This window comes from Macrobrachium nipponense, chromosome 21 (genome assembly GCF_015104395.2).
Source record: "Macrobrachium nipponense isolate FS-2020 chromosome 21, ASM1510439v2, whole genome shotgun sequence".
Lineage (NCBI taxonomy): Eukaryota > Metazoa > Arthropoda > Malacostraca > Decapoda > Palaemonidae > Macrobrachium > Macrobrachium nipponense.
In genome coordinates, this window is record NC_087212.1 from 29,447,854 (window position 1) to 29,470,519 (window position 22,666).

Below are 22,666 nucleotides of genomic sequence, written 5' to 3' on the forward strand. Positions count from 1 at the left end.
CATAAGGATACTGAGTGTAATGGGTGTCATAAAAAAGGACACCTTCGTAGAATGTGCCGAATGGAAAATCACACCACAGCCAATCGAAATTGGAAATATGGAAGACAAGGAAGGAAACGATCGACGGTCAACATGGCAGAGGAGGAGACCAGCTGCTTGAAAGAAGAAACTACAGAGTGCAAACTACAGGATGAATTGGTGCATACATTGAAATACTGTGTTAAGAAAATGAAAGCAAGACACAATAAGGTTCCAGAGATAATAGTGAAAGTTAAATTAAATGGGATACCAATTGATATGGAATTGGACACGGGAGCGTCTGTGTCACTGATAAGTGAAGAGTTCTACGCTAAACATCTGAAAAATACAGTACTTCAATCCAGCGATATTGTGCTGAAAACCATGACGGGAGAAAAAATAGAAGTCGTCGGGATATGCTACGTAACTATGGAAGTTCATGGACACAGAGTGGAGGAAGTGCCATTGTATGTGGTACAGGGGAATGGACCTGCCTTATTCGGTAGGGACTGGCTGCATTTTGCGAAATTTGACTGGAAAAAGTTAGCTGTAAATCATCTGCATTCTGGTATTCTGGAAACCTCAAAGTTAAGGAATATGGTGATGTCTTTGATGGTGAACTGGGTACAGCCAAGAATATAAAGGCTCATATTCGTGTGAGAAAGGATGCAAAACCAATCTTTTATAAAGCGAGGACAGTTCCTTATGCAATCAGGGATGCTGTGAATGCAGAACTTAAAAGACTAGAATTGGAAGGAATTATTGAGAAAGTTGACTATAGTGAGTGGGCGGCACCGATAGTGCCCGTTTCAAAAGACAATGGCTCTATTAGGATCTGTGGTGACTTCAAGGTCACCATAAATCGTTATGTGGAAAACCCTGAACATCCAATGCCAAATCCAGATGAACTATACCAGCGACTGAACGGTGGAAAAACCTTCTCAAAGTTAGATTTATCGCAAGCTTATCAGCAAGTGGAACTAGATGAGGAATCTAGGAAATATGTCACGATTAACACACCACTTGGTTTGTACGTATACACGTTTACCATATGGTGTCTCAGCAGCACCACAACTTTTTCTTTTTCAGTCTTTAATGGATAAAGTTCTGCAAGGAGTGCCTTGTGGATGCAACATAGATGATATTAGTCTTACTGGGAGAACCGAAGCTGAACATTTACACAATCTTGAAAAGGTACTTGAGCGGTTGCACATCAATGGGTTGAAATGTAATTTGTCGAAATGTGAATTTATGAAGCCCTCCTTGAAATATTTGAGTTTCATTGTAGATGAAGAGGGTATTCATATGACGGAGGATGCCATTGCAGCAGTCACGGAGGCACCAAGGCCAGAAATCAAGGGTCTCCGAAATGCAATCCTTCCTGGGGCTGGTAAACCATTACCGTCGCTATGTGCCAAATCTCTCATCAGTCGCAGCGCCTCTAACGGAATTACTGCATAAAGACAGAAAATGGCATTGGTCAGTGGAGTGTGAAAGAGCTTTTTCTGAGATTAAAAAAATGCTGACCACTGAAACAGGAGTATTAGTGCACTATGATTTGAGTAAACCTGTGACGTGGCAGTAGATGCATCACCCAAAGGACTTGGAGCAGTGCTTTCCCATATCACCAGTAACGGAGAAAGACAATTGCTTATGCATCAAGAATGTTAACACCCACTGAACGTAACTATTCCCAAATTGAGCGCGAGGGTTTGGCAATCATCTTTGGACTACGGAAGTTTCATCAATATTTATATGGTCGTAAATTCACCCTTATTACAGATAACAAACCACTGTCATACATTCTGGGACCCAGGAAGGGCATTCCAGTCCTTGCAGCTGCAAGAATACAACGCTGGGCTATACAGTAGGCAGCTTATGATTATGACATTGAATTACGTCGTTCAAGTGACAATGGAAATGCTGATGCACTCTCACGGTTGCCTTTACCAGATTGTGACTCCAATGCATCAGATAAGCATGTAAACTGGACACAAAAAGCAACTGCATTTAACATGCACCAGGTGAACTCTCTTCCTGTAACTGCGAAATCTGTTGCAAGGGAAACTTTGCATGACGCTGTACTGGCTAGAGCTTTATATTATACAAGAAATGGATGGCCAGACTCTGAGGACATAGCACAGGAACTGAAACCCTTCCATAGCCGTCAGCATGAGTTTTCAATTGAAGAGGGATGTCTTCTATGGGCGCCAGGTGGTAATACTGTCGAGATTTAGGATTCAAATCTTAGAAGAGCTACATGGTGGTCATCCGGGGATTGTTAGGATGAAAGGATTAGCTCGCTTGCATGTGTGGTGGCCGAACAATCGATCAAGATATTGAAAACACTGTGCAAGGGTGCTCTGCTTGTCAGGCTACTCAGCCAATGCCGACTCGTGCTGAGGGTAATCCGTGGAAATGGCCTTCTGGTCCGTGGAAAAGAGTACATGTTGATTTCGCAGGACCATTTCTTTTATTTTCTGGATCTGTCTTGCTATCTACTCCTATTTCCTAATTTCTCTGGTTGTTATTACAGAACATATAACTAGATTGAGATTCTCATGGCTCCAAGAGGTATTCTAATAGATTTGGTTTGCTTTCTGTGTACAGGAAGGCATTTGTGTATATCTGTGCAATGTAGAATTGGCATTAGAGGGTTTATGAGATAAGTGGCTTTGTAAAAGAGAAGGTTCAGTTTTGTATCCTAAATTGTAAATGTTCACTTTTGGAATTTTTTTTGGACCTTGCTTTTTTGTTTTTTCTTCTCAAATGTTGAACCAACATGAAATATAATAGATGTATGAATTGTTCAATGATTTATCGTTTCCTCTCTCTCTCCTCTCCCCCTCCCCGATTTCGTCCGGTCATCTCTGCTCTACGGTCACTCTCCTCGTCTCTCGTCTCTCTCTCTCTCTCTCTCTTCTCTCCTCTCTCTCTCTCTCTCATCTCTCGGTCTCTCTCTCTCCAGATTTCACTATGAAGATGACTTTTGCATTTGTTTCTCAGTGATTTTTTCACTGCTTTATTACATGTTTAAGTAATTTTCAATCATTTTTATTTTTTTTATTTTGCATAACAGGAGAATCTCCTTACTTTACGAGCATCCCTTGCAATGCTTAAAGAAGAAAACACTTCGTTGAAGGATAAAGCTGAAAACTCTTCAAAACTTCAACAAGAATTGAAGTTGAAAGTCAAAGAGAAAGATGAAGTCATTGCATCCTTGAATGCAAAGGTAAGTAAATTGTACAGTTGGAAAAGTTGCTGGCAGTGGAAACTATAGTTTACTTTAAAATGGATTTAATATTGCACACCAATCCCTAAGATCTCTCCTGTCATCTTGCTTGTTTTTGTATTTCAGTAACTGTCCAGAGTATATCTTTATAATCATGCATGTCGCCCAAAAGTTTTTGTAATGATATGTAAATGCAGTATGATGATTATTTAAGAAAATTATTGTAATGTGACACATAACCAACCACTTCTAAGGTTGGACAGCTCAAGCCTCTTCTAAATAGCACATTTAGGGAAATACTGTATAAGGCAGACACTGCCAGAGAATCATTTATTGCATGTCTACAACATTTGGGTGTTCACCAAGGGAAAGTTATGTTTTAGTCTTGATTACGAGGGTAGAACGAGACTTGATCTTTTCACACTACATGTTGAACATCTAATGATGTTTTAAGACCTGAGAATTGTTATTCACATTCAATGATGGTTTAAATATGAAGTGATATATCTGAAGATCAAGAGGTTATTTACATCAGGTATAATTGATGACCTTTGCTTTATCTTATGTACCATGTTGTTTTGATGTTATAAATGAACTTAATTGCTAACAATGATCATTCAACATTAAACTATTCTGTGATGTATTTATAAATTACCTTTTTTTCCAGGTTGAAAGCTTGGATCGGAAGTTAAACAATGCAGAGCATGGTTTAGAAAAAAGAGAAAGATACTTAGAAGAGGAATTAGATGCAGCTAGGAAGAAATGTGACTGCTTGGAAAAGGTAAAGTGTAAATTTTATATCAAACCTAGAATTTTTAAATTTTTGTTGTACGTATCTTTGTTTAGATCATCATAATCACCTTTAGCTGACAGTCATTTGTATACAGAAACCTTAGTTGCCTGGCTCTTTAAGGTTATTTTAGGGCAATAAATAGCCTGTCAAGTGATATATACACTACTTGCCTTCAGATATAGTAGTTTTAGCCACTTTTTATCCTAAAAGGGTCTGTTCCTAAAACTTGTTAGTAGACTAAAGTTAATTATAGCTCTTCATCCTCATGTTTTATTTACTGAAAGCAGGTGACTAGAATCCTGGTAAATTTTCCTCTTGCAAGTGCAACCTTAAGCCTAGAATTTTTTGAGCCAAAACTGTACAAGTCTAAACTACTGACTGATGCACAATTGGGGCTTGTCTCCAGGAAAGAAGTTTGTTATTGCTGAAGATTTTGTTATTACCTGCTGCCATGGTCATGAACATTTTTGGAGACAAGTTTGCCATGATAGAAAAATTCCTAATTGAGGAATACTGTCCTAACTTCCTTTTTCACCCCCTTTGCATGGGATTTTTTTCAAAGATTGTCCAAACTTCCTGAGCCATAAGGGCACCTGCCAGTCTCTAAAAAGGCAATTGCCCTTATGGAAAGGTAGGATACAATTTATGGAAATGAATGCCATGGGTCATTGCTACTTCAGACTGTAAATGGATAACCAAAAATGTAAAATTAAAAGGACAAATAAATAAAAGAAATAGTGATTTAACACCTTTAGAGGCACTATCTGTTATAAACTTATTTGAAAATATGCAAGATAACATTGCTGCGTATGTCATGTGTTAATGTATTACATAACATTTTGTAACTCAATTCCAGGAAGTACAAGCAGTCCGAGAAGCACGGCAGGAAGAAGTAAGCCAGTATACTTCACGTGTTGAAGAACAAGAAGAAAAAATACAACAAAAAGACCTTGAAGTGTCAACTCTGCAACAGGGTTAGAACATGATATGTTATATTTGTTTTACTGTGGAGTTATGAACTTAGTATTAGGTGTATATTTATTCTTTATTTTCAGCTTGTAGTATATGTTACATGCCTAGTATTTTAACCCCTTTGGTACTGCATGGGGCATAATCGGCTAGATACTGCATCCCACATTTTCCCAACTCGCCCTAGAGCCCGTTTAGCCCTGAAAAAGAGGTTATACTAACATTTATTCTGCTTTATATATTAATGGAAATGAATGTGAAGTCATATATACACACGTGTAGTATATGTATATACACATACACACATATTCTATACTATATATAAGATTTACTTTTACTTCTCACCATATCAACCCATGAATTTTCCCTTTTTTCTGGGGATTTTCTTGGAAAAAATAATGCAGCTCTTTGATTAGCCCACGAACAAAGACTTTGCCTCAGGTTATCATAAAAAAAAAAAAAAAAAAATTAGCATATGCATCCCCAGACATAAGAAAAAGTGCATCCCTAAGCGCTTGATTTACCCCTGAAAAAATGTCACGAAAGTCTGGCAACATTGTTGGACGATGATCCTCTAATATGTTGGTAACATATGTAAACCCACCTTTTACCTCTCGTTCTTCCACATCATTGTAACTTATTTCATCACTTGAGAGCTCGTCACCACTGTCATACTCTTTCTCAGAAAGAACATATTCCTCGGAAGAGATGTCACTGTTCTCACTCATGATTTTACAGTAAAAATGCAAATAAAACAAAGAAAATCACCAGAGAAAAAAAAAATTGTGAAAAAACTTGCGTGAACGCAACCATGACTATGATCAACTTATGAGGAGGCTGTGACGTCATAGCCAAGAATGTCCACAATTAGCTGAAAAAAAAAGTAGGAAGAGCTTAGTGTCTGTTAGTACAGCTTACCCACGCCTGCAAAAACCAATAGGAGACATAACCCAACACTACGAGCTTCCATATTGCGCTATGGAGTTATGACAACGTATATTCGTCATGGGGAGTGTCACTGTTACCCTCCCTGATGTCGTAGAAACGTCACGGTCCCGAAGGGGTTAAGGAATTTGTGGCGCAGCTTATGAAGTCTAGTATTTTGATATTGTGATTTGTGTTTCATAAGTTATGAAGAGGACAAATTTTGGCTTAAAATGTTAGTGTTGTAGTGCTGTGGTTCATTTGATTTACAAGATCAGTTATAGATGATCTTTTAATTACCCAACTAAGATGTTGGAAGGTAACGAAGTCGTTCATCCGTACAGTCTATTGACCACACTTAAGCTTTAGAATGTTATAAAGCTTGTATATATGATTGATAACATATTGTTTATATTTAATAAAGTCTTTGATGGTTTAGATTTGACAGTTATTTATGGGAGAAACTTCAGTTGCTCATATATGAAACAAACCTTCGGTCTTAACATTAGGATAATACTAGTGCCAAGCTGGAAACTGGTAGCATTAATAAAAACATTTGTGGTCCAGGGACTATTGGCATCTGTACCAGGTCACGGGGCATTGTAGTTCCCAGAATGCCCTGGATGTCCATTGACATATCAGTTACATTCCTACCGTCTTTAAGAGAGGACATGATCACTTTCTATCTCTTTAAAGCTGGTTTAGTTTGCCATTTAATTTCATAATTTTCCTTTTTCTTTCTCTGGGTGATCTCAGTGTGGGTGTGATCTGCTAGTTGTGTGTAAGTTGTGAGATATGGAGAATTTTGCTTCAGCAAGGGAACTTTCTTCGGGATCTCGCAAGAGACAAAGGAAATGCCCTGGAGTGAGTGGTTTTCCTTGTTCAAGATTCTTAACATCAGTGTCTTACGGATCCTCACCCAACATGTAGTAGGTGCAGAGAAAACTTATGTAATATTACCAATCCTTGTTCAGTTTGTTGTGGTTGGTCGGTGGAACAATGGATGAAGTTTTGTAGGGAAGACCAGTACAAAAGAAAGGAGTCGCCGCCATCTTTAGATGACCAAGCATCTTCAGCTTCTTTTGTATTGGTGATACATCCGGCTGCTCCATATGTTTCATCACCTGGTTTTGATGTTTCTCATAACCCTTCAGTTTCTTCTAACGATTCGTTATCTGAAACACCAAGAGGGGTTTTGGGTAATTTTGTGCCTAATTACACTCTATCATTCCTGGCAGGAAGAGGGGAGCATTGCCATCTTTGTCCAGATTTCAGCCCCGATGCACAGAGGATGGAAAGAATATGGTCGGTGTTAGGCCTATCTGGTGTACCAACCTTTGAAGGGTTACTGTCACACTATGTGATGTCACACTTCCCTCCTAGCCCATCGACTACAAGTGTCCGGCAATGCAGAACTTTGGAAACAGTTTTGCAGCACACACAGGGATACCAGCAGTAGCCGCTCACCGTCTCCCATCTAGTTTGGTGACATCACAACCGACGTCACAGATGGACATGGCTACCTCCATGATGTCACATCCTCGTTGCCTCCGAAGACAAATATGCTTTTAGATTCGATAGTACACACAGTTATGAAGAAGTTACAAGCTTTAGAGGACAAAATAGATAAGAAAGACAAAAAGAAGACATGAATCGTTGTCTTCTTCGTCTTCCTCTAGTTCGACATCATCACAAAACTCGATGATGTCACTGTGTGTACCAGTCAAGCTTTGGAGGGTAAGGGACTTTGTGACTGATTCTTGTGCCAAGAGGAGAAGATTAAATTCTTCATCTTCGAGCCAGGACTGTCACATCCTTGTCAGCAACAAAGTGAAGAAGGCAGTGGCTGGTAAAGTTAGTGACAATGACTGCCGTCATTTAGATGCGTCCGCACGGACGAAAGGTTGATGGCCACTGGAATGGCGGCTGAGGTGACAATGCCAACGGAATGAGGAAATCAACAAGTAGTGGACATCAATTGACGAAGAACGGAGAACATATATCAGATTCTCCTGTAAGACCTCTTGAAATAAGAAGGAAGGATGAAAAAGCTCTCATTAAATGGTCAAATAAAAAGAGGTGGTAACCTCTCCAGATACACCGATGAAAGAAGCTGTTCACTTTGACGCTAGAAGATCAAGGTCAACTTCCCAGGTGGCCATGGGGAATGATAGCCCAACGAACGTAGTGGGATAATATTAACCCATTAAAACCGCCTAAGCGGTGAATTTCCAGAAATCGTCTCCCGTATGCCGGCGGGGTTCGGGAGTGAGTGCTGAAGCGGAAAAAAAGTTCTTTTCAAAAAATCACAGCACATTTAGTTTTCAAGATTAAGAGTACATTTTTGGTTCCTTTTTTTGTCATTGCCTGAAATTTAGTATACAACCATCAGAAATGAAAAAAAATATCATTATCATATATAAATATTGGAATATATGACAGCGCAAAAAAAATTTCATATATAATTTTATACAAATTGTGCTGTGAGCAAAACGGTTAAAGCTAACGAGTTATATTTTGTTGTTGTATTTTACACTAAATTGCTATCATTTTGGTATATAACACATTGTAAAACGATCTAAGCAACACAGAGAAAATATTATCACAAATTGGTGCATGAATTTGTAACGCTCGGACGTGAAAAAGAGTTTTTCAAAAATTCACCATAAATCAAAATATTGTGCTAGAGTCTTCCAATATATTTCAAAATCAAGATAAATGTTTGAATATTACTAGACTGTAAGAGTTTTAGCTTACAATTGCATTTTTCGACCATTTCAGACGAGTTAAAGTTGACCGAATGTAAAAAAAAATTTAATTTATTGTGATTTCTATGCAAATATTTCGAAAATGATAAAGCTATGACCATGAATTATTTTTTGTTGTATTTTGCATTAAATTGTGCACATTTCCATATGTGAAACTCTATGTAATGGCTAATATGAAACTAAGCAAATATTATGACAATGTGACGAAAGCATTTCGGAGATTTGCGCGCGGAGGGAAGGAAAAAGTTTTTTAAAAGCTCACCATAAATCGAAATATTGTGCTAGAGACTTCCAATTTGTTTCAAATGAAGATAAAATGATTGAATATTACTAGACTGTAAGAGTTTTATCTTACAATTGCGTTTTCGACCATTTCGGTCGAGTCAAAGTTGACCAAACGTTGATTTTTTTTCTATTTATCGTGATTTATGTGCAAATATTTTGAAAATGATAAAAGCTATGACCACAAATTATTTGTTGTTGTATTCCACATGAAATTGTGCACATTTTCATATATAGAACTATGTAATGGCTAATATGAAACCGTGCAAATATTACGAAAATGTGACGTAAGCATTTCGGAGATTTGCGGTGGAGATATGTGCGCGGAGGGAAGGGAAAAGGTTTTTTAAAAAACTCACTATAAATCGAAATATTGTGCTAGAGACTTCCAATTTGTTTCAAAATGAAGATAAATAATTGAATATTACTAGACTGTAGAGTTTTAGCTTACTATTGCATTTTTCGGCCATTTTGGAAGAGTCAAAATTGACCGAATATCATTTTTTATCTATATATCACTATTTATATGCAAATATTTCAAAAATAATAAAAGCTACAACCATGAAATATATTTTGTTGTATTCTACTTGAAATTGCGCACATTTTGATATATAGAATTATATATAACGGCTAATATGAAACGGTGCAAATATTACGACAATGTGACATAAGCATTTCGGAGATTTGCAGCGGAGATTCCGCGCGCGGAGGGAAGGAAAAAGTTTTTTTTCCAAAAATTCACCATACATTGAAATATTGTGCTAGAGACTTCCAATTTGTTTCAAAATGAAGATAAATAATTGAATATTAACAAACTGTAAGAGTTTTAGATTACAGTTGAGTTTTTCGACCATTTCGGTCGAGTCAAAGTTGACCGAACGTCGATATTTTCTATCCTGATTTATATGCAAATATTTCAAAAATTATAAAGCTACAACCATGAACTATTTTTTGTTGTATTCTATATAAAATTGCGCAGATTTTCATATATAAAACTTTATATAACGGTTTAATATAAAAGTGCAAATATTACGACAATGTGACGTAAGCATTTCGGAGATTTGTGGTGGAGATACTGCGTGCGGAGGGAAGGAAAAAGTTTTTTTTTAAGTTCACCATAAATCGAAAAAATATTGTGCTAGAGACTTCCAATTTGTTTCAAAATGAAGATAGATGATTGAATATTACTAGACTGTAAGAGTTTTAGCTTACAATTCTGCTTTTCAATCATTTCGGTCGAGTCAAAGTTGACTGAATGTTGATTTTTTCTATTTATCGTGATTTATGTGCAAATATTTCAAAAGTGATAAAAGCTATGACCATGAACTCTTTTATTGTTGTATTCTACATAAAATTGCACACATTTTCATATATAAAACTATAAAACGATGCAAATATTACGATAATGGGACGTAAGCATTTCGGAGATTTGCGGCAGAGATTCTGCGCGCGGAGGGAAGGAAAAGTTTTTTTTTTTTAAATTCACCATACTGGGGTCCTCCGACCACCCTCTTGCTCTCGGACGACCGGCCTTCACTTTGGCTGGCGCGACGCTCCGACCTTGGGCACGGTTTCGCACTCGAAACTCCCCACTGGCCCATCTCCCTCACTTAGGCCCTCGCTTTCTGTGTCATCATCGACAACCAAACTAGATGACGACAACTCCTCCTCCTCCTCCTCAGATTCCCCCTCATAAGCACTAAAACCACTGAACTCCAACTCACTTTCAGCCTGTGACTTTCGTACGGACATTGGGGGCAAATATTCATCATCACTAACATCAGGAGTGATGTCATCGTCACTAGATGACCAACCGCCATCAAAATGAGGACTTGCAACATGCTCCCGATCAAACTCTAACAAGTAATCGTCTGTGTCCTTTGATTCGAGGCCTCCCAAAGGCCTACAAATGCCCCTCAGGACACCCCGATGCTTCCTAGGGGTTATAAAAGGCACACGAGACACTCGATATGGTGCTTGAACACTTTGGCCACACGAGGCTGCACGGAACGGAGTTGAGGAGCGAGGTCATCTTGGGTGCTTGGTCCCTTGCCAGCATCCAAGTCCAATTATGTCTCACACGATCCCTCCCGATGAGGTACGCGCCTTTCACGCTCCATTCGACGTTCAGACATCTCTACTTACGTCTTGTACCACCACAAATACTCAAACTCTCGCAAAAGTTCAGCAAAACTCGATTGCGGCAAAAGATTACTCTCCGACGACGCGTTGCTGATGCTTGCTGGTGTGAGAAGAAAGCATTTTGAGCTCCCAGCATCCCTCAAGGCCTATAACTATTTTTCCGCGAATTTTTAAAAAAACTATTTTGCGTCAACGTACTTATACGTCAGTTAGGCACCCGACAGACAATTTTCATCGACGTTTAATACGTCCAATCGGCGTTTGTTTAAGGTAATGGAAAATACATAAGAGGTTAGTTCGGCTTCACAAGTACCGTCATCTTGAAGGAATAGACAGGGTTCTCGCTCTAGATCCGCAAGCATAGAAGCATTTAGGCAGTCACATTCTCCAAGTGGCTATTCAAGATCGATCCAACAACGATCATCAGAGATCAAGATGCCTTGGTCGCAGGGTCGGACGGCCATGACACACGAACATTTGTCAGAGGATAGGAGTGAACTAACTTCTGCAGTCAAATAGAATACGCGGAGGTGATTGACTTGATTCGTCAATTCAATGATCTCTCAAGGAGGTCTGAAACACCTGCCCGACTATTAGAACTAAAAAAGGATACTAAGGTGTTGTATGGATTGCCATGCTCAGATTGCAGTCTGTGTTACATGTCATGCACAGATTTCCGGAAGGGGATAATTCTTATGAGCAAATAGATTATTTAAGTTCATTCCCCACCATTACCGAGACATAGGAAATATGCGACACCTGTGGTTCCATTACTGTCAAGACAAATCAACCCACATGTGCTAAGGTTAAAATCTGGATTAACCTTGGATCAGGTTAAGATGGAATGCCCATCGATGGCTTGTCAGGATGCTGGGAGAAACTAAAGATTTAAATCTGTTTTAAATAAGCAAATTATTTCAACAAACCTATCATTCACAAGTAGCTGTATATGCAATGGATCTGTGGTTGCAGTTGCTTGCTTTCTTGTGCTGTTTGTTCCTTTAATTTGGAGAACTTTGTTGAAAAACATGTTTGAATTCGAACTGGGAATACAAGTAAAAGTCATGTTGTGAAGATAGATAGCAAACTAATTTAGTGCATGGTACATTTACGTTCATTGCATATACCTTTGGGTGATGTAGGAAAATATTCAGAACAAAATTCTTATTAAGAAGAGATTTTTGTTTTTCATGGTTCATAATCAAATCAGTTTTAATGGACTTGGGTTTTAACTTTAATTCTTTTCATAGCCTGTTATGTAACTGCATAGTTTATATTAGTATTTTATTATCTCTTCCAGAGGTAAAAAGGCTGCTGCAAATGTCCATGACATCTTCTATGTGTAATGAGACTCAGAATACATCAGAATTATCTACCTCAAAGAAAGAGAAGGAAAAAGAAGATACATGTGTCCAGACTCTAATAGACGAATTAAGGTGAGTATGATATCCTTCAAGCTGGAATTTGGTATGTTTTATTTATAAAATTCAATATGTAACACTTGGCCATTTGCAATTTCAGAGGTATCTGAATAATGATAATGATGATGGTAATTAATCCTTTTCATGAGCTTCTTTTGTAGCATTGTTATTGTAAAGTTAGATCATGCTCCTTTCCTTTGTAGAAGACTGCATTTTATACATGTATTTCTATTGTTTGCATATATTTGTTCTTACTAACATATGATAATGCTCTTTCTTCCCCATCAAGGGACTACGTACTCTTCCCCAAACTCGTATCCCTTTGTTAGCCAAGGTTTATCAGAAAGCTGTTTAAGTACTAACTCCAGTAATGTTGTTTGATTTTCTGTGGTTTTGACAGGTGGTTTCTGTTGAAAGTATTATGGAAAAAGTAAAGATTATTATAATTGGTTTATTCAACTTAAGGGGGCCGCTGGCTCCATTATAAAGCAAGTGCTTCATTCTACCTTATGAATGAAGGGATTCGCCTCAAACTCTTATCACTTACAATACACTAATACTAAAAAAATACACGTTGGGAAATTAAGAAATTTGACCTCTAAGTTCATATTTTTTCCAATTGAAAATTTTTTTCTAATTTTGAAAAAAAAAAAAAAAAAATTGCTCTCAAAAATAATTTTCCCCACTTGCAATTATAGATATATAGATATACTACATGCTGATAAAGTTTCGTTGAATTTGGTTCGGTCATCTTGGAGATGGAAGTATTTATTTTTGAAAAAAGTAGTTATAAGTAATGAAAAACTTGTCATTAAGTATATACCTATATAGATCAGAAATTATCGCAAAAGTTTTTTTAAAAATGTAGCTAGATCAACGAAGCCCAGATCATTTTAGCTTATTTCCTCCTCCTTATAACAATTGTAACCTTCACAAGATATTGAATATATTAATTTCACTGCACAATAGTCCCCATTTAGAAAGAGCCATGAATATGAAAAAAACAAAGATCTATGATTAAAATGTGCATGCATAAAAATAAGTCTGGCATTAGTGAGCTCAGAAGTCATAAGTTAATGATGCTCTGCAAAAATGTTGAAAAGACATCATTCAAAAGTTTTATATCTGATTTTTGTATGAATACTATTATTGTAACATTAAATTCAAATATTCAATATAAGCACTGTATTTTTGTACACAAACTGTTCTTTCAATGTTTAAACTTCCACTTAACACTGAAAGGAAAAATATTAAGCCAACTAGTCATGGAAAAATAGCAATGACTAGTAACTTATTTTGAGTAGGTAAAATTAGGACAAGGAATAGCAGTGAATATGGATGTGAATACCCCTCCTTCAAAAACTGAGAAAGTCTAGTAGAACTGCTATTGCACCTTATGCATTTGTCAGCAGAGAAGGAAGTAGAAGAGGCTCCAGAGCTAACTCATCTCTTAAATTTAACTGAGAATTCTATTTATAAAAATAATAGTTACAGTTCATTGTGTACACTAACCACATCAAATGAATATAATTCTCTATATCAGAGGGAGAAGTTACCATAATTTAATATTTTACTGGAATTATTGAGGGTATGATTGGACTACATCCATGACCTGGATATATGAATATCCCCCAGAAAAAATTATCAAATATAAATCAATAATCAGAATTGCTAATCAAATTCACCAGACACATTTTTTACAAGAATGTAGAAAGTTATGCTCCAAATCTAAGCATACACAGCTTAAATGCTACAGCAAGTGAATATTTATAATTATTAGGTTTGAAGATCTTGCCACATACTTGTCTTGCACCTTCTGTAAATCTACTGACTGAATTTTTACATGTTGTTATTAGAATGGTTTTATTACTTATACAGTACCAAATTGAAGCTGTATTAAATTCTCCTTCAAAATGGTCTTTAAAAACCAAGGTTTTTTACATCTTGGTAATTGCATCATAGATATATACACCACAAGTGCTTCCAGAGAGAACACGTATCATTATTGACCTAAATTCTTATGGTGCCCTGAAAATGAACGATCACAGGAAAAGGTGTACTGAATAAGACCTCTTACTTAACAAAAGAAGTCTTTATATAGTTGTCAACATTTTACACCAGATTTTTCTTCTAGTGTTAAATGTGAAAGGAGTTCTCTATACTGATTTCTATATTATGTATTTTTCTCCAAAACTTCCATCTGGTCTAAATCATCTTTTGTCCCCTATTTTTATGATTACCTGGCATTCTGTGTCCTTATCTGCTGCTTTCATGACCTTAACTCCTTACATGTTCCAGCTATCTCATTGATTTTCCAGCTAGTGAATACCTTCTTTCCCTTCAACTTGATTATGCAATACTGGTTATGGCTGTAGATATTTTAGACTTTTTTTTTTTCTTTTTCAGACTAAGTGAAACCAACAAGGAATCATTAGTGAAGGAAGTGCAAGACCTAAAAAGTCAACTGGAAAAATTGAGTTTAGTATCTTTTGCCAAGCCAACGCCTTCCAAGTCTCCTAGGAAAAAGGTAAGGAAGTGTGTACTTTGTTTAGGAATTCTTGCACTTAATTCTCCTTTATGAAACTTGAATAACTAGAGCAGTGAGAGTACCATTTATTTTAGTCTTATCCTACTGAGATGAAAACAGCGATCTTATAATTGTGTGGAGTGATAAAGTGTAAAGTAATGACTTTTCACATTATACGTATACTGTTATGTTTAGTCAAACTAGTAATGGGTACCAACCCTATTGTCAAATCACATACTTTTACTTACTTGGTCATAGTAGTTGTTTGATCACTGTTCTCTTACAGAACTATTCCTGGCCCTTTATTTATTGGGAGTCAAAAGAACAATGCTGTAATATACCCATAACTTTCAAAAAAAAATTTTCTCTCTCTAATATTTTTGAATTTTTTTTTAATTTTTCTAGATTGCTTATTCAGATCTTGAAGAGTCTTCAGAACTGGACAAAGCCCTCATTGCACCCACCCTAAGAGCAGGAGCACTCGGAAAACACGTACACCGATGGTAATTCTTTTTTATTGTAATTTTCTTGCTTATACTTTTCTTAGTAGTATAAGAAACTAAAGAACTACTTTGTCATAACTATCCATGATTGTGATATGTAAAAATTTTATTTTTTTGTGTTTAGGCTCTGCGATCAAATCAGGAGGATACTATTTCCAATTTTGAGAGTGTTGATGTTGCTGCACCCTCGCCTAAAAGCAGAGTGCACGTAAACCTCGTATGCCTGTGGTAAGTTTCATGTCATTTGCATATTTCTTATAAATAGACATTCTTCTTCACCACATATTCCTTCTCATTCATCTGTTGATTCTTAAACTATGTAATCCTGAACATCTTTTGATAACCTGTGTTAACAAGTTATTCACAGTACATTGTACAGTTTTCCCTCCACATTCACATGTTAGCAATGCCAGCTTAACAGAGATTAGAATAATTTTAGTTCCCAAAGAATTGGCTATTCAACAAGCCTAGGCCATGTTAGGCTAGGCTGCTAACTAGCAGTGGGTATGGTTGTTACAGTGCCAGCAGACTTGTAGTGTAATAACTCCATATTCTTTGTTTCTGATATTTACACTGACTTAAAAGATTATTCTTGTTCTGTTTATTTCTTGTTTGTGGTGCTATAGGTAGATTTAGTTTGAAACACTAATATTTTGTTAAACCAGTGAGATTCAGTTAATTTCAAATGTGCAAAATCAGATTTGAGCACTAAATTGGAAAAACATATCTGTACTGTGGTAACACAATGCTTTGCAGTAAGTTTGTGTAGAATCGTGTAGCATATGGTGTATTTTGGACTGTATAGTCAAAGTCTCTAGAAGGGGTGTTATGATTATAGTAGGTGTGAATAAGAGAGAGGTAATTGGCTTGTTTTTAGGCAGAAAACAGTTCATCATCATAATCATGTTACCTTAGCTTTTCTCTTGTTGGGGTTAGATTTAAAATGAGTTTGTTCATATATGAAACAAACCCTTGGTCTTAACATTAGGATAAATAACTTAGCACCAGCTAGAAACCAGTAAAGTTAGAAAATTGTGTATGCAAGGGACTATTGGCATCTGTGCTTGGTCACGAGACATGTGGAACCACCCACATACCCCTCGTTAACCTGTGGCCATGTCAGTTATTTTCTTACCACTTTTAAGAGAGGATGTGCTTTGCTTCTGTCTTTTTGAAGCCTGTTAAATTTGCCTTAGTTTGCTTTGAATCTGTTTGTGTGTGGTATTTCCGGGCAATTTTATGAACATGGAGCCTTGTCATGCTTCAATAAGATTTCCTGGATCTCACAAGAAGCAGATAAAAGTCCGGATATCTTCGCCTTTTTTTAACGTCGGAGTACACAGAGCCCCTCCAACGTGTAATACAGAAGCAGAGTTGATGGGGGTGTGTGGATTGGCATTAGGTCTATCAGGAGTACCAACCTTAGAAGGGCAGTTGGTTTGCTATTATAACGTCACTTCCCTCCAGGGTCCCTCACTATGGATGTCCCATCTACCCTTGATCTTCACTGAATGGTGGTCGAATGCTTCGACTTCGTAGAGAAGCAGATAGTACAACACTTCAACATTTTGAGTTAAGGTTGCTATGCCTACAGGAATAACAACAGCAGCCTTATGCTTCCTGTCACGTGCTGACGTCACATTCAGGATACTCAGTGATGTCATAAACATGGCACCCATCATGACGTCACAGCCGCGACCTGCACAGAGACTTGCTTCCATATTGGGCAATTTAAGAAGGCATCTGTTCATAGAATTTTGAGAGATAGTTCATTGTTTAGCGACAAACCACTTTCAATTTCCTTTACATAAAGATGTTGCCCAGAGGTCCTTGGACACATTTTCCATGAGTTCTTTGGTGACTTCTCAACAAACTTAGTTAACTCATCCAGCACCTCTGGCAGATCAGTAGTATATTGTCTAAGATGATGGTATGAATGTGAAAAGGATGAGATAACTGGTCTCTTTCTTTTAAAAATTTCTTTCTCCTTCTTTACTTACGGGCAGTAAGAAGAGAGTACCATCATAAGCTGGAACGGACAAGATACAGGTGAGTGAAGTAGCCATACTGTTAGTTATCATCAGTGTAAGATACCTATCAGTAGCAAGACAATCCTCTCTTTAGCAAGGGGGAGAGGAATGATAACAAACCTACATAAGTGGATACGTCGGTTTGATAGTAGAACAGATAGATTTTTATCTTTCTCAGAGGCAATGAACTTTGACATTTGTATAGGAACCCAGAAGTCTGAATCTATGATATTCATATATATCTTAGATTCTGAAATACTGGTCAGTTGTTTCTTAGGAATACTGGTATTCAGAAAGCTGATCAAAGGTGGCAAACCTCCAGTTGGTTAATAGCACTTACCTCCCACCAGAAGTAAGTCTATCCTAATGTTAAGACCGAGTGTTTGTTTTGTATATACAAACAAATGACAAATTTTAATCAATGTATTTTTTCATAACTAACAAACCAGAGGTCTTAACATACAAAGGCCCACCTCTAACCACATCCTAACAACTAACGTGGGTTGGAAGAATAGCTAACATGGTCACAGGTTAAAGAGGGGTATGTGGTTGACCTCATGTGACTTGTGATCAAGTACAATTTTATAACTTACCGGCTGCCAGCTGGTGCCAAGTTATTTATCCTAATGTTAAGACCTCAGGTTTTGTTAGTTATGAAAAATAAAAGTTCATCAAAAATTTGTCATTTATACGGTTTCTCGTTACATGAGTGGTTTTTGCGCTCGGCTACCAATCCGGTGGTCCGAAGTTCGATTCTCGGCTCGGCCAACGCGGAATCAGAGGAATTCATTTATGGTAATAGAAATTAATTTCTTTATATAGTGTGGTTCAGATCCCACAATAAACTGTAGGTCCCATTGCTAGGTTGTGGAATTATCTCAGGTGTTGGCAACATAATTATGTGTGTGTTTTATTATGATGCTGCAAAGTTCCCACTAAGTAGGAAGCGACCCCTGGCTTTACCATCATGCCACTACAGTTTAAGATGAGCACCAACCAGGAGCAGTATCCCAGTAGCTCTTGTAACTGATAAGGAAACGACAAGCATTGTATTCAATGCTAGCAACATTTCTATTCAAATTTATTGTATATTCTGATGTAGTATATGTCCATGTCTCCCACTCCTCAATGTGGGAGTCAGCTCTGTAATTACTGGGTAAGTTACATAATTAAAAATGCGTCATTTTTATAATAAAACAAAGTTTTAATTACACTTACCCAGTAATTATATGATCAAAGCCCTCCCTCCTCCCCTCTGATGTACATAAGGCATGAACAAACTGAGCTTGCTACTCACAGCCGTTCTATTCTCCCGCTAGTGGGCGGGGCTGGTCGCCTACTCATTTGTGTGAAGTGTTATCCACGAAATTTTGAATTCGAGCTGCTGTATAAGTGGAACTTATAGGTATGTAATTACTGAGTAAGAATAATTAAAACTTTGTTTTCTTATGAAATGTCATTTTGTTCCTTATATTATGCATTTTTTTTGGAATATCCTATTAGGCCTGGCTCTGCATCTGTCATTTTTTTTCCTTAAATTTCAGTTCTACAGGACGCCTTCCTGACCGATTATTGTCCAGATCATCTCAATCTTTGCTAGTGTACTCTTTTTCTTGGTTGTCCAGTTTGGTTCTCATTAGTACAGAGTATTCACCAATTAAGACTGGTGGTTGTACAGTTTGTTTTTTCCTTACTGAAAAAAGTTGATTTACTATTTAAGACTGAAGTCTTCCTTCAGTCCATCCTTATGAGTAGAAATTATGTTGTTTTTGTTAAACAGTGTTGTGATGATACCACTACAGGCTTATGTGAAGTTTGTCTTATATAATTGTTTCTAATAATATTTCTTGATGCCAATTAATTAGTGGAGGCTGTGTTATGAGTTATGGTATTTTATTCATATTTTCACCATTTTATGTTCTGGCAAATTTTTTAGTGTTCTCAACCCAGTGTGTATCGAGTTTAAATTTTTCTTAAGCAAGATGTCTGTCATTTAACTGTTCTAATTTTTACTGATTTCAGGTGACCCCTATAGAGTTAGATTCTACTACTGAAGACTTTGTTACTGATATAAAGACAACTGTTAATTCCAAAAGTAAGAATTCTTCCCGCCCTCAACGATCTTCACGTCGTCAGCCCAAGATGTTAGAAGGTTTGTGATGTGAGTGCATATAGATTTCCTGTAAAAAGAATTATATTTGTGCCATTTTATTCTTTATATTTTGATTGCCCAGAGTAGGGCTACACCATGGATTTCTAGATCCTTATCATGGGTGAGGGACCAAAAGGTAGTGACTACTTTGATCTGACTGTCATAGTTCAGCTGACCATATGTATAGTTTTTGCTCTAAAGTACTATAGTGGTAAGTCCTCACATATTCCCATCCCATACTTGTCGTATTCTGTTGTAGTTAACCTTTTGTTCCTGGACCCCCCATGACCAGTAACATATTTCTGATGGTTATACTAGTATAAGTTTTATCATCACAAATTATACAGAGGAGGTGTTTGTAATGTGTTTGATTACTGCTTGTGTGGGCATAAAGTTAAACGAATATGTCAATAAACTAGCCAAAGTGGCAACTATTGTCCCAATCATAAATTGCACACTGAAGTCATTTTGTCTTGCATTCATATTGGTCTCACTTGTTTAACCCACATGTATATTTTTACGTATATAGGGCCTTGTGAGAGACTAGATACGTAAACGGAAGTAATTTAGGGATTTCAAGAGGGAATTGCTTGAACTTACCGTAAACTTTCTTTAGAGGGAAGGTCGCCAGAAAACTCAGCTCGTTACTTTAAAACTATTTATTTACAGAAAGGCCCGTGCTGGCCTGGAGAAAAGTTAAATGATATTGGCCCCCACGTTGGGGCTTATAGTCTCATTCAATTCAAGCTGATTTTCATTCACTTGGGTTAATGCACACTTGCGGGCAGAGACGGCACGTGACTCATGGAATCTTTATGCAATATTCTGTGTATCCTTGTAGAAGAATGCGGTCCGACCTCTGTTCAGGTCTCGGGTCCGGGTCCACCAGTACGTCGTGGGTAGGCCTAATTTTGGGAGGCTGGCCATTTGACCTCTGTCCGAGATCACGTCTCGCAGCCGACTGAGAGCGATACTGCTTGGTTTCGAATCACGGGGGCTTCCAAAAACCGCCTCGAGCATTGCCTGAAAGGTGGTAAACACAACGCCAGCAAATTGGAAGGAAAATAGGTCTTATTGTAGAAGTCCCTAAAATCCATCTCGAAGCCTAGCTACTCTTGTGACCTGCCTCTCTTACCCTAAGCTTCCGTCAGACCGGAAATATCAGTCCTACGGCATACCCACTCTCCCAACAACAGTCGCTTCAGAAGGCATGGCTGCGACTTTTATAATTAAATATAACTAAAACTCTGCTGGGAAGGCGAGGCGTTCTATAGACGTAGCAATATATATTAGTCAATTCCACGCAACCAGATCCCAGTATGCATAGAATGCAGGATGAAACAGTTAAACATATTGTGGCAAGATTAAACAAGCTAAAAACAAAACTCTCAAAACACATGTGTACTTACCACACACTCAGGGTGAGGAGCTGCGCTGTTGTCCGCTGGATATAGCTAGGCTAGGTTTAGCCGTCGTAACACAATACACAAACAACTGAACAAGGACAACAACCACACAACAGTTCAATAACTATACACAAAAGACCACTGCACAAATAAGCACTATCAGCACCAAAAACCAATAACACAACAAGTCAACCCACCACCCACAACACCAAGGAACCACAACAACAACACAACTACTCATCTACAACACAACAGAACTTATAAACCCAACAAATTAAACAACAAAGGCACAACAACCTTCAAACATACAATGCCAACAATAATTCAAACAACAACTTCAAAAAACACAATGCCCAACTCTCATAACAGACCCTTGCCATATACACGGCAATTGCCACAACAGACACACTTATGACCGCCATCAAACCACTCCCATTTATTCCTCCACCAATTTTGCTCTCTCTCTCTTTCACGCAACCCTCGGAGACGTTGTCACATGTAAACTACCATCATAACTCCTCCATATTACCTCCCCCAGTACCTTTGACAACGTCTCCTTACCCTAGCAACACCCACACTAAATTGATTTCCGCAACACCCAAGGATGCTCAGATGCAGGCCCCCCCTGGATCTTGTTTGAGGACCCTCATACATTCTCTCGGTTACATCGCCATTCACTTCTTCCAAACCACTGTCATTCAAATTCAAATTATCTCCCTCACTACTATGCTCCTAAATCTCATTCACTACTTCATCGACATCTTTTAGCTTTGGTCCCAATATCTCCCTTATTTCTGCTACCAAACCACTCAGTTCATCCATACTTCTGTCAAACTCTTGCAAAGACTTATCCACATTTTCAACTACCTCCTTACTACTAGGTTTCCTTCCCACTGAAGTCTCACTTATCCCTGTTAATTCATACCCACATACACTATAAATATCATTCATTCCCTCAAAGTCATGTTTTACATGCTTTATCAACCGTTCGCACTCTACCACTAACACCTTTACCACACTGTTCATGCTTCTTCCTTCCACTTCCTTTCTCTACACTCTTCCGCTTTTTTTCCATACTCAACCAACACTAACTGTCGATCGCCCAGACCCATTTGTTCGCTGACACTCGGCTCATACTTATTCACCCTCAACCATTCACTCATCGCATTCTGTGGTACTTCACTCCACTTATGGAACTGGTTAGGTGGTCTCTTAACCTCATCCATCCCCCCACCTACTTGCAATTCCCCAAAACATAACTCAATCCACTCAGTCCCACTTCCAAAATCTCAAAAGGTCCTTCAAATTTCTCCCTTACCTTATTCCCATTCATTCTTCCTATCTCAACCACTTCTTTCAGCACTTTACTTCCCAATCTCAAAAATTCGACACAAATTTACACGGAGACATACCTATAGTCTTCTGCAGTGTGGTGTTATATACCCACACTGCACGTCCTTCATACATATCCCAATCATTGTCGCCATTTACTACTCATT

General features: G+C 37.7%; 2 protein-coding genes across 2 annotated transcripts in view; one reads left to right on the forward strand and one right to left on the reverse strand.

The window, feature by feature from the left end:
• Positions 1–19,756, forward strand: part of LOC135197887 (putative leucine-rich repeat-containing protein DDB_G0290503) — a 38,415-nt gene extending 18,659 nt beyond the window's left edge. Inside the window, exons 6-13 of the mRNA XM_064225096.1 lie at positions 3,098–3,250; positions 3,918–4,031; positions 4,900–5,017; positions 12,429–12,564; positions 14,956–15,076; positions 15,482–15,579; positions 15,704–15,807; positions 19,632–19,756. Of these exons, the coding sequence (XP_064081166.1) occupies positions 3,098–3,250; positions 3,918–4,031; positions 4,900–5,017; positions 12,429–12,564; positions 14,956–15,076; positions 15,482–15,579; positions 15,704–15,791 (828 nt within the window). The 3' untranslated portion in view covers positions 15,792–15,807; positions 19,632–19,756. The remainder of the gene's footprint in view (positions 1–3,097; positions 3,251–3,917; positions 4,032–4,899; positions 5,018–12,428; positions 12,565–14,955; positions 15,077–15,481; positions 15,580–15,703; positions 15,808–19,631) is intronic.
• The window catches only part of LOC135197440 (kinesin-like protein KIF20B), a 329,336-nt gene that overhangs the window by 116,561 nt on the left and 190,109 nt on the right, over positions 1–22,666 (reverse strand).